Source organism: Hippoglossus hippoglossus, chromosome 9 (assembly GCF_009819705.1).
Source record: "Hippoglossus hippoglossus isolate fHipHip1 chromosome 9, fHipHip1.pri, whole genome shotgun sequence".
In the NCBI taxonomy this organism is placed as follows: Eukaryota; Metazoa; Chordata; class Actinopteri; order Pleuronectiformes; family Pleuronectidae; genus Hippoglossus; species Hippoglossus hippoglossus.
In genome coordinates this window covers 21,545,948-21,558,172 of record NC_047159.1, presented here as the reverse complement: position 1 = coordinate 21,558,172, position 12,225 = coordinate 21,545,948, and the positions used below count along the sequence as shown (strand labels likewise).

Genomic DNA, 12,225 nt, shown 5'->3' with positions numbered 1-12,225 from the left:
CCGACAGCCCTGAAATGTGTCTGTGGTACCTTCATTAATCATTAAATATTACTGATATTGTTTATATATTACTGTGTTTTATCTTTGAGGTGAACCTGAGAAGTCTGGCAAAGAGTAAGGAGAGGTAAATGACACAAGCAGGTGAAATGTAAGCAATAAGGATTTATTAATTTGCATCAAAGAATGTCACTACTGCAACAGCTGCAATGGATATCAAAATGCCGTATGGTGTAAATGAAGGACAAAGGGGTTGCTGCTGGGGGGGGGAGTAAGGCGGCCGAGGTCAGGGTTCACGACAGGAAAGAGTCACAAACTTAGTTGACGGGGTGAAAAGCACCCCTCTGATGCCACTGCATGTCTCTGATGCGCCGAACCGACTGGATCTGAGGAATCTGGGCCCCGAACTCAGAGCTGTCCTTGTACTCCCCCTTTTCAAACAGGTACTGATAGCCTCTGTAGCCTGGGTACTGGTAGCCCACCCAACTGGTGCGCACAGAGAGGGGAAAACAGAGGAGAGACAGTTAGAGGTCAGAGGTCTGAGATAAGTGTGGTGCACAAGACTTGTTTGCAGGATGGACTCACGTGCCACTCTGAACCCGGACAGAGGAGACCTTCTCCTGGTAGCCGTGTGCGTGGAAGCTGGGGACATCATCGTCTATGATTTCTATCTTCTTCCCTGCAAAGCTGGGGTTTTCGTAAAGGACAATCTTGTGCTCCTGGCTGTCCTGAGAAAGCAACAAAACAATCCAGTGGGTTGAGTTGTTGAGCAAATCAACAGTGATGTGTGAGTGATGGGGGGTTGTAACAATATTTAAATGGTGGGATTGTTTTACCACTTTAATCGGGCGAAAAGCAACAATGGTGTCACTGCGCCTGCTGTTGGTCCAGGAATCCCAGCGAGGATACTCCCCCTTCTCAAACACGTACTGCTCCCCTTTACAGTTGGCCTGCTCGTATCCCACCCATCTGACGGGGCAGAGCAGACACATGGAGGGTTGTCGTTGGTGCAGGGGGCAAAGCAGGAAGGAAAGCTGGTTAAATATGCATAGAATACATTTATTCTTCTGTGTGCCATCACCAACTCATAAAAAAATTCAGCCCCTCTTCCTCTGTGTGTAAGGTTCTAAAGTCAGAGTCAAGTTTTCTGTCCGTCTCCACACCCACACTCACGGTCCACACAGCACCAGTATGGAGCCCACTTTCTCCACGCCTGCTTCCTGGAGGTTGTTACTGGGGCCAGTCAGCTCATGGCAGCGTCCCTGGAAGTTTTCCTGCTCATAGATAACCAGCTGTGAGCCAGTGGGAGAGAAGAGGAGAAGATGTTCAACATACTGAAACAAGCTTTGTTGTGCTACTTTTTTCAATTTGAAGTGTCGTCCGACTGATGTTTAGAAGATACCAGACTTCAAATGGGGAACGCACCAGTGCTCACAACACAGAGGGAGCTGTAAGATGCAGACTGAGCTGCTCTGTGTTTGCTGCATTTCCTCTCACCTTAAACGCACTGGTGCCTGGCTGCTGCTGCTTGGATGCAGGGTTCTGGTGGTCTGTGGCCATAGTGAATGGATCGGCAAGGAGGAATCTGAAAAGAAACAGCATAATTCAAATCAATCATGTATTGTTTCTGAAAATATCTGTGGCTGTTCATGTGATTAAGAAAGATCTATAGATTTAAATCTGAAATATAAACAGGACAAACTGCTTTTAATCCCTCTCCGATTGATTATGTATCTGTTCCTCTCCCTCCAAAACAGATTCACGGCCTTCTGAACATAGAATCACTGCAATGTAACATGGGAAATAGTTTCATGAAATTAAACCTAAAATATAGTTAAAAAAGGAGAACAAACACTGAGCAAAGATGATATATGTAAAGTTAACAAAATAGAGCACAACAGACATCAACCGCTTACCAGTACCTGTCTGTGCCAGTGTGTTTGTGATGGTGTGATCAGCTCAATATATACGGGACGCCCAGGGGTGGAAACTCTGCCAACAGTACCCCACAGTGTCCAAGCTGGCCTGCAGATCGGCCTGCCATAGGCCCAGAACACCGAAATGAGGGGTCACCATGTAGCCTCCCCCCACCCCGGGGTGTCACACTCCCACAAAGTTATTTCATTAGTAGCCAGTTTTGTCCAGCCAGTCATTGTTCGACATCCACATGATTCAGCACAAACAGTGCCAAGAGACCTGCACCTACAATGAGAGGGAGAGAGAAAGAGAGGGCTTGTAAAAGATGGGGTTTACTGTACAGGGGAGATGGTGGACTGGATTGAATAACAAACACTACTGAATATTTACACTAGTGTAGGTTTATTTTGTATCTAATTTCTAGAAAACACTGCAGCTAATCTGTGCAAAGCTAAAAAGAAGCAGCACAGAAGGTTGGCTCGAAGTTAAAACTTTTGACTTTCACACAGGTTTTATTTTCATCTGTGTTTGTTAATTAGTTACAGGATTATGCAAAAACTACTGAACGGATTAACATGAAACTTGGAGGAAGGATGCAGCGTGAGTCAGGAAAGAACCCATTCAATTTATGTGCAGATTTGGATCCGGGGGAAGATCCAGGATTTTTCTAAACTTTCTTTAACAATGCGAGATAGGACGTCTTTCAACGTTTTCCATGATATCTCAGAGAATAATTCATGGATCTAGCTGAAAAGAATCAGACATGTTTAGGTGCAGATTAGTTCAGTTTGGTACAGATCCAAATAAAAATCCACATCTAGTGAATTTTAACATGGATTCAGTAGTGGAGTATTGAGTCTTGGCGAGGTATGCACTCCCAGTGTCATGTGAGTATATTTTTTGATTCAGAGGTACTATCTTATTCTACTTTGTCTCCTCTACAGTTCAAATTTGTAGTTTTTGCTCCATTATATCTATCTGACAGCTGCAGTTAAAATTCTACTAAAGAGTGATTTCCCCTCCAAATGTCTCTAATGCTTTCAATTAACTAAACGTTTGATATGACATCAAGACCAAATAAATAAATCATTGATATAATTTTGTGAAGCAGTCTTTGTTTTTCTTAAATTAATCATCTCACAGCCATTGGATTTATCATGTTACTCTTTGGAGGAGGTCATTTCCATATAAAACTTTCTTCACCTCCATTAACTGCAACAGTTCAAGTTCAAGTTTTTATTTGACATAAACAGGTCAGCTCAGCAGTGAATACAAATAAAAGCACAGTAGAAAGAGCTTCATATTAAAAAAAAGTAAAATACAATACAGTACAAAACTAAAATTATATACATTCAAAGGTGCATATACATTCAGAGGTACACTGCTACTTGTGCATTGGTGCAGTGTTAACAAACCAATACTACATTATTACTACACTTAGCTAGTATTTTGTTATATTCTTTGTGATATTTTTTACTTTTATATACGTAAAAAATATGAATACCTCTTCTTTCTTTTAATTTGTTCAGATGACACTTTAAGGGCAGATAAACTAAAGTCAAGATTTTAGATCTGAAGTTTTGTGGTTCAGCAAAAAATTAAAGTGACATATGTCACTTTTTATTTTTTACTGCGCTCATACTTTAAGTAATTTTGTGATAATTTGATAATTACTTTTTTCACCTTCTCATATGTAATGACTGTCATCATATCTCAGTTCAGTCTGCACTAGAATCATGTGGAAATGTGAAAACATCTATTCTTGCGTCAGTATTTATGTTGGTGCAGTGCAAAAGAGATCTGGAGCTCACTGAGATGGCAAAATGACTTTTACTGTGAATACTGTCTACATACTGTGTTGTGTGTTGTTCAGGTATCATAGCTGCACTGCACAGGAAGCAAACAGCTGACTACCCGTCCTGTTGATACTACAGATACTGTCCCAGCAATCATTTTCTTATTTCACTGTATGTTATGTTATAAAGTCTTCCTGGTGAAGACTGTACAGATAAAATGTACATAAATGTATGTAGTTTAAACATAGCAAATTGAATTGAACATAATTAAAATGAAATACAATGCAAGGCCTTGATTGAGACTGTGAGGATCGGTGTGACTGTGTGAATCTTCATGTAACCAAGGATTTTGGTAAAGTCTGGTCAATTTTTGTTGTCAAGACATATGATGCTGAAAGTAGGTGGCAACTTTTTTGGGGGGATATCATTTGTTTTTGGGGCGGCAGTGGCTCAGGAGGTAGAGTGGGTTGCCCTTTCACCAGAAGGTTGGCGGTTCGATCCCACTCTTCCCGATTGCACATGAAAAAGTGACCTTGGGTAGGACACAGGACACTGACAGTGTGTGAGTGATGTGCACAACAGAGAAAGTGCTGCACATAAATGCACTGTATGAATGTGTGAATGGCAAAACCTGTACTTAGAAGATGGCTGTGTAAATACAGACCATTTATCATATTTTGACTTCATTACAACTAATTTCAGTTCAGCATTAGAAACATTAGAATGAACCAGAACCCGAACGGTTTATGACAGTATCATCTGTCATTGGCTGATTCAAATCACAGCTCCCGAGCTTATACCTTGTACTTATAAAGAATATATTAACTTGTACATGTATTGATTGTGTCAAAGAGTACAGCTCCATGCTGCAGTACAATATTTAGACTGAACATGACACAACATCCCGAAAATAAGTTAGAACACACCCTCACAATTATTAGACTGGTTAAGAAATCTACATAATCTTTATGCAGTGTGGATAAACCAAACTGAAACCCCCTGGACTCCTCTGATGGATGTTAAGATGCCACATATGTGTTTTCTTAAGGCTCACCGTTGGCAGACTGTATGTTTTTTGCATGTACTCATTAAAAACTCTAAAACAAGTAGGGATGCACTGGATGACACAGAGTCCTGTTTATGCCTATGCCACTCTATTCTTTATTTTTCATGTATTTAGGCACCAAAGAGAAAAGTTTGGACGTGTTAATGACTCCTCTTAATCATGTTAGGATGGTAATGATTTCTGTTTTTGATTGTTACCGCTGTATTACAGCAGAATAGTAGCCTGTATGTACTATTTTTTGTCATTATGAAAAGTTAACACATCTGCAGCTTGTGGAATGTTATCAGAAGACTAATATTTAATTTTCCAAAATGCTGCACATAATTCAAAGATTATTTTGATGACTAATGACATAATGTTAGCTCCTAATAATTACCTGGTGACCAATAATGATGGATGAGGATCATTACCCATCAAATGCACAATGACGACTATGGAAGGGAATGCAGTGCACTCTGTTTTAATAGCAAGCATACATACAGTATGACATCATTTCCATTGCTGTTGAGCAGATGTGTGTCTACATATTCTCTAAGTCATGTGCTCATAATGCTACATGAGTTGTCTGACATCACAGGGGAAACACAAACAGTAAATGTGCCTTGTAAATAAACTGAGCTCATCTTAAGAGAAAATATGTGGGTGACACTATTTTCACATCGACATCATCTCTGATTGTGGCTTTTCAGTTTAAGTCACCTTGACTAACAATAATCATCAGTAACATCACCAACAAACAGGGCCAACTCCAGGTCAAACAACTTTTATTCGCCACTGAAACATACATGGCATCCCTCACTGGGCACAAGCAGCAGTTTGCCATGGTTAGGTCAAGGCAGAGGGCGGGCACTGTCAGCAGCGTGGGGGAGGCTGTGGGAGGGGTCGGGAGGCAGGCGAGGATGCTGCTCAGCTGGCTCCAGCTGAGGCAGGGGGGGCAGGAGGTACTGGGGCGGGGTCGGGTTCAGGGCCGGGAGCCGGATCCGGGTCAGGAACGGTGAAACAGCCCCTCTTGTGCCACTGCATGTCCCTCACACGTCGGACAGACTGGATCTGAGGCGCAGGGGCCTCCCAGTCATTCCAATGCTTGAAATCACCTCGCTCGAAGATAAACTGGCGGCCTCTGTAGCCTGGGTACATGTAGCCAACCCATCTGGAGAAAGGGAAAACAAACTGTGTTATATTTGTCACATAAAATACCAGATTGGAATTATTTATTAGTTTATAATCTGATAGGTCTAACTGAAAGGAAGGATCTTACGTTCCGTTAAGAGCCTTGATACTTGCTACACGATCCTGAAAACCATGGCCCCACAAACTGGGCACATCATCATCAACAATCTCCATCTTTCTACCAGTATATCCGGGGTTCTCATACAGGTGGAGCTTGTGCTCTGCACTGTCCTATTGAGGAGAAACAGACACATGGTACTTTCAAGTCCTTCAAATGACTCCAGTCAGTGCTGACTGTTTGTTAATGTTGTGTAGGAAGGTCAAAGAGCTGTGTGTGAAAGTGATGTGTGAGCAAGCTTAAATATAAAACCATGCATCAGTGTCTGGAGGAGCAGTGTCAGTTTTGTGGTTAAAGTCAAGTCACCCACCACTTTGAGCAGCCTTAGAGAAAAGAGGGAGTAGCTGTTCTGACTGTTAGTCCAGGTGTCCCAGCGTGGATACTCGCCCTTCTCCAAGATAAACTGCTCCCCTGAGAAGTCATGTCGATCATAACCCACCCAGCTGAGGGGGAAAAGGAGAAAACAGATGGTAATGTGACAAAAAAAAACAACACATATGTGAAGAAGGATCAGCACTTTATGAGCTAAATGAACTGAAATATGCACTATACTCACGGTCCTGACTCAACTATCAGAGATCCAACCTTCTCCAGTCCCTTCTCTGTAACATCTTTACACTCAGCAGAAAACTCTGCCTTGCAGCCCTGGAAGTTCTCGAACTCAAACAGCACCACCTGGATCAGGGAGAGAGACCTGCGTGTTCTCAGACTGCATAGCACCAACAGTTTGAAATGAAGGCCTCCATGAGATGACACATATTATCCACTGATTAATCGCATTGTTATTGTAAGATATCATACAGACAGGGTGCAAAAGGGAAGTAAAACAGTTCAGTGAGAAATCCCTCCCTGATCAAACCGGCTTTTCATTTGTAGACAGTACCTTATACGTGGCTCCAGCTCCACCCTGGCTCTTCCCAGCAGCCAGCTGCTCTGGGGCGCTTTGCTGATCTGACATCCTCTTGATCCACTGCTCCTCCACTTTTTGGCAGCAGCAGAAGCAGCACACACCCAGACAGAGCACCATCCATCACACATGTACACACAGGCACAGGAGGAGAGCGCAATGTCACAGTTGCAACTCATAACTCACCCTGAAGGAGGATTTTATTTATTTTGTCCTAAAGTAGCAAAAACTCATATGCACTATAGAATTCTGTTTACAGGATAATACAAGAACCGTATTCCTTATTAGCTTCGGTTACAATCCATGATGTCAAAATCCTTCAAACCTTCACTGATGCAGCACCATCTAACTCCATTGCACTGGAATTAATACAGCTGCTATTAAATTCCTGTGTCCAGAATGAGGCCTTTACCTGGGTATGCCTGCTAGGAAGTAGTGGTAGTGTCCCTCTTTCTCTGTGCCACTTGGTGTTTGCTGGGGTTGAGCCATTAGAGGGCAGGGACAGGGGTGGTATTTATGGTTTATTTCTGGCAACAACAGCAGAAAAAGGGGAGCTGTTGATACAGCAAGTCTGTCGCTCACATTGTGTCCGTAACGCTGCCTCTCAATAGGCAGCTGTGTTGGCACACGCTGCCCTGCCCGTCCGCCTGGCTGCCAGCGAGCACTGTGTGCGGGCACAGGGAGTGAGCGCCAAGAGGATTCAGCAAACAGCCCCGCTCAGCACAAACACACACACAAACACACACAGACACACACAGACACTCACACGCACACACACAGACACACACAGACACTCACACGCACACACTAGACTACACCCAATCTCAGCCACATCAAACCTCCTCGCAACTTTCCAACAAAAAGTTTTGGTTTGTATTGTCACTAAGCTTAAATGCTTCCATTCACAGGTTTGACCTTATTACTTTCAATGAGCTGCTCATATGATTGAAACCTATTTTATATTGACACAAAGATTGATCAAGGTTTCACAAAGAAGTGCACACAACAAAGAAATACTGAACAGAGGCTGCAGCTTAAGCCAAGTAAATTTTATTACGAATTTATTCGCTTTAGGACACTGGCCAGTACAACACAGTGCATATACATCTTTCCTTTCAAATAAAAAAGACAAAGAAGGACATAAAAATAAACCCTCAAACTTTATGAATAAGTAAAACGTCCATGTACAAAGAAACCAGGGGCAATCGCTCCAAAGACTCGATCGACACATTCACTTGCATTGCAAGAGCACTCCGACAATACAGGAGACAAAACATGGCCAACAAGAGGGGGCAGAGGTCAGTGCTGTAGTGCATCAAGTGACAAAGTGCTTTACAGAAGCGCAGAGCGAGTGGGTGGATGGCAAACATGAGATCGGCTATTAAGCAGGTGCAAAGAGAGTTTTTGGAGTTATACAGAGGGTTGTTTGGAGTGATAGAGAAGGTAGATTCATGTAAACAATGTAGTGAATGAACCATCCCCTCCGCTGGAGTAGTGTGAGCCAACAACCCGACTCTGAGCAAAGCCCGGTGTTAGTGTAAAGATTGTGCATGCACATTAATGGGGACAAAAGAGAGGAAATTGCACATTCATTCATTGGAAAAACAAAAATTCATGATCTGAGGAGGGTGTGAGGAATACAGGGTGAATGTATGGCTCATAATGGATGCTTAGAGCTACAATTGATTACAGGAGCGAGGACAGGCTGATTAGTGTTTCCACAAAAGAGTGTATTTGTGCTAAAAAAGGAGTGTACATGATTGACAGATGCAAACATCAGTTGGCCAAAAAAACCCCACCGATCCTCCACAAAGACAAAAACACAAATAGACAAAAGACACACAGTACAGTACGCAGCAGCCGTGACACTGTTAGTTTGTGGGGTTCATCAAGGTAGAGCCTCTGCTGTAGTGATGCATATTAATGTTTTCAAAACTAACTGTCTTTTTGTTAAATCACTGATAATACAAATATAACATCTCCTGATTACACTTGCTAACATGATATATACCCCCACCATCAATCAAGTCAGAGGTGATTTGTTCTCTATGTTAAAAAAAATCATCAGCGTCTGAAATGTAATCCTATGGCAACGCTTGTACGACTCCCACCATCACAAAATGACGTGGCAGGCGCAGCCGGCTCATACATAACGGTGAAACTAAATACAAACATCTCGAAGAGGATTGGCTGGATTGTCCACCAGCATGTGAAGAAGCACATCCAGCATAAGGACGACATGGTCCCAAAATAATTTGCTTTTTCTTTCTCCTCATGCTCCTCATCATCGCTGCTCCTGGTCCCTATTAAAGTGTTCATGTGAAGTCCCTCCTGGTGCAGGAGAGCTCCAACAGGTTCAAGCATGAAATGGATAAAGCAGAGCAGCCTGATGGGTTTTTTTTCCTCCTTGCTTGTTTTTTCTTTATCAGTAAGTCAGAGACTCTCTATAAAAAAGGCACCATGCACAATTATCCACCCAGACGGGGAGAGAACTCCCCCCCCCCCAAAAAAAGAAGAAAAACTAAAATATATCAGCAGCTGTAGATTCCCCTCTCTCCTGCTCTCTGGGTCAAACGTTAAGGCTTCTGTTTCATACAGATTCATCTGTTAAGGCATCCTTGAGGAAAGAGTGAGAGGAGAACAGGAGTCAAAAATAATAACAATGACATCCTCTTTTTCTTTCAAAAGAAAACAAATATCTCACCTCATTATTTACTTAGCTCTCATTTTCATATTGACTCAAGCGCTTCTTGGACTTCAGCTCTTTCAACCACTGGGGGGAGTCCTCACTACAAAGACAGCACAAAGACTGTTACGAACACAAACATCTCAGGATGAAAAAGAAGAGCCATACATGTAGAGGACGCTGATGAAGATGTCAACTTGGAAAGACAAGTATAAATGAGCTTTTGGTGATATGGGCATTACGCAGTGAAATGTATACATCATGTCCTGCTTCCTGTATGCTCCACCCAGGCTCAACCCTCATTGCTCTGACCCGGACATTCTCCTACAGCGTTTTTCATATGTGAAAAGCCAACTCCGGAAAAGTCTGGGCCAAATTTTCTAGTCCAAAGAAAATATAATTTTCCCCCAGGAAAGTATCTTTCCTTCAAATGGAGTAGCTTACCCATTTTCTTTCCCACCAGATGGGGGCAGTACACGCGTTGCCCGTGGAAGAAAGGGGGACTTGGGGGAGCGAGACAGCTGGGAGGGAGAGGGAGCAGGTGCTTCAGTTTGATTGTCAGTGTCACTCCTCTTCTTCAGCTGGGCCTGAGAACAAATTTTAGAACTTAGAGGTCAGATGAAAATAACACATAGAACGAGTAGCAAATACATGAGGAGTCTGCAAAGGCTACGCTTTAATACAGCTGTACAGGAGGGATGAATAGAATCAGATTCCACACATATTTAATTTGCAGAATGCTTTCAGTAGAACAGTTTACCTTCTCTGCTTGTCTTCATCACACAGGTTAATGCTCACCTTTAAAACTGAAGGGTCCATCCCAGGGAACAGGGCGACCCTTTGTGGCTGAGAGGCTGCAGCAGGGGAGAGGTCAACTCTTCTGGCCTGCTCCTCAGAGTTTGAGTCATCCTCCTTTCTCTCAACTTTTGCCTCTGTCATAGAGCAAACACAAATTATTTTTACACATCAGCATGCAGTTGTCACGTACGAGGTACAAGGTAATCTGAAGTTTGACATTTGATGGAATAGTGTCTTATCAAGATTTAAGCTGCTTTTGTTTGGTGTACAGAGGAAATCAACACAAAGATTACAGCTGCAGGTAAAGTATAAACCTGTGGAGTCTCTGTAAAGCCAGTCCTCTGCAGTTTCTCTCTCTGTCTGTGCAGCACTCTGACGAGTGGCCCTAGTGGGCCGTGCCCGTGGCCCTCGTTTCTTCCGCAGCTGGGCTCTGGAGCGGAGGACGCTGGTGTCTAACAGAGTGGTTGGAGCCTGAACAGCGAGACACGGGAAAGAAATACAATGAGTTGAGATGAAAACATAAATACAACACAAGTAAACAAGTTAAAACATGAAAAGACTTAAATAAAAATCGAACAAATTAAAACAAACAAAACCACAGCGTCAGAGGCACATGGGGTGCAAACTGAGCTGTGTTGACTCAGGTGACACTTACATCAGGGAAAGAGAGTGGCTGGTTGTCAGATGAGGATTGGGGAAGGAGGCCGTCCAGAGTATCAATTTCAAACGGTGAGGCAGAATCCCCTGGCGTGTGCGGGGTAGTGGGCTTCCTCGGTGATGGGCTGAAGTTGCTCTCTGAGCTGGGAGTGGCAGGAGTGAGGCTGAAAAGGATTAAAAAGAAAACACATCTGAAAACAACTGTATGCTTGCTGTAATCGAAGTTCCAATCAAATAGAGTCTGAATCATAGCTTTTCTTTTGTGGCAACACTATAGAGGCTATCATTTAGATCACATAACTAAAATAGACTGTGAGCCTCCTCTGTCACCATGACATGGAAAAACAGTGAATCATATCAAACCAAAAGGGCCCTTGGAGATTACATACGTCCGCCCAAGGCTAACACCCAATCTTGTCATTTAAGAAAGTGACAAATAAAATCATAGATCCAATCCAAAATTTCATGGGTTCTTCCTACTCCACCCCTTCAATAAAAAAATCTGTAAAATAGTTTTTGAATAAGACAGATGGGCAGAAATTAAAACATAACCTCCTTAACTGAGGTAAATATATTTTGTTCAAAAAAAGATATACAAATATGATTTACTATCTATTCTTTTAATTGTGGTTAATGTTGTGATATTATTATCTAGCCACAGGGGGTCAGTAATAGATTGCAATGTAAGACACAGAAGAGCACAGGGTTGTGCAGGAGTTATTTGAACTCTATAATGAGCAGCATCATTTCCCAAAGAAAAACAGTTTATTGTGCTACAATTGTGGTTTGTGTGGTGTGAGGTACCACCGTTATCTGGCTTGTTGTTGGGAAGATTAATCACCTCCAGCATGGAGGTTATGTTTTCACCTGTGTGTTTGTTTATTTTTCAGCAGTATTACAGATTACAAAACACTACAAAACTGTCCTGGTGGAGGCCTGGGAAGTATTTATCTGGTTAAAGGGCCTGATCCAGGATTTCTATTTTCAGCATTGTGAGGAATTTTTAAACATAGTTTTAAATTTCTTAAGAAACCTGATGTAAAACAAGCAGACATATTTATGTTGAGATCAATGAAATGGCTCTACTTCCTCTTTCCTGGTAGAAACACCAAA

At 42.4% G+C, this 12,225-nt stretch overlaps 3 protein-coding genes across 6 annotated transcripts in view; all 3 read right to left on the bottom strand.

Annotated features, from left to right (window-relative positions):
- Positions 1–199: 199 nt before the first annotated feature.
- Positions 200–2,035, bottom strand: crybb2 (crystallin, beta B2). Of its 2 annotated transcripts, none has more exons than XM_034595271.1 (6): positions 1,914–2,035; positions 1,495–1,582; positions 1,171–1,289; positions 834–966; positions 583–725; positions 200–483 (listed from the first exon to the last, which is right to left on the bottom strand). In XM_034595271.1, exons 2-6 carry the CDS (start codon positions 1,555–1,557, stop codon positions 315–317), a joined length of 627 nt encoding a protein of 208 aa, XP_034451162.1. In that variant the 5' UTR covers positions 1,558–1,582; positions 1,914–2,035; the 3' UTR covers positions 200–314. The 2 variants fall into 2 exon arrangements, with proteins under 2 accessions (XP_034451162.1, XP_034451163.1); XM_034595272.1 differs by having other exon boundaries at positions 1,920–2,035.
- A 3,488-nt stretch (positions 2,036–5,523) lies between these two features.
- Positions 5,524–7,727, bottom strand: LOC117767533 (beta-crystallin B3-like). 2 transcript variants are annotated; one of them, XM_034595270.1, is made up of 6 exons: positions 7,384–7,727; positions 6,948–7,045; positions 6,621–6,739; positions 6,375–6,507; positions 6,035–6,177; positions 5,524–5,926 (listed from the first exon to the last, which is right to left on the bottom strand). In XM_034595270.1, the coding sequence occupies exons 2-6, from the start codon at positions 7,020–7,022 to the stop codon at positions 5,683–5,685; spliced, it is 714 nt and encodes a 237-aa protein (XP_034451161.1). In that variant the 5' UTR covers positions 7,023–7,045; positions 7,384–7,727; the 3' UTR covers positions 5,524–5,682. The 2 variants fall into 2 exon arrangements, with proteins under 2 accessions (XP_034451161.1, XP_034451159.1); XM_034595268.1 differs by having other exon boundaries at positions 6,948–7,727.
- Positions 7,728–7,991: 264 nt separating this feature from the next.
- Positions 7,992–12,225, bottom strand: part of si:ch73-138n13.1 (calponin homology domain-containing protein DDB_G0272472) — a 28,133-nt gene continuing 23,899 nt past the window's right edge. Inside the window, exons 8-13 of one of the 2 annotated variants that reach the window (XM_034595267.1) lie at positions 11,111–11,276; positions 10,770–10,926; positions 10,456–10,589; positions 10,102–10,244; positions 9,673–9,760; positions 7,992–9,585 (exon numbers count right to left, since the gene is read on the bottom strand). In XM_034595267.1, the coding sequence (XP_034451158.1) occupies positions 9,688–9,760; positions 10,102–10,244; positions 10,456–10,589; positions 10,770–10,926; positions 11,111–11,276 (673 nt within the window). In that variant the 3' untranslated portion in view covers positions 7,992–9,585; positions 9,673–9,687. Of the gene's footprint in view, positions 9,589–9,672; positions 9,761–10,101; positions 10,245–10,455; positions 10,590–10,769; positions 10,927–11,110; positions 11,277–12,225 lie in introns of both variants that reach the window. The other variant, XM_034595266.1, reaches the window with a different exon arrangement.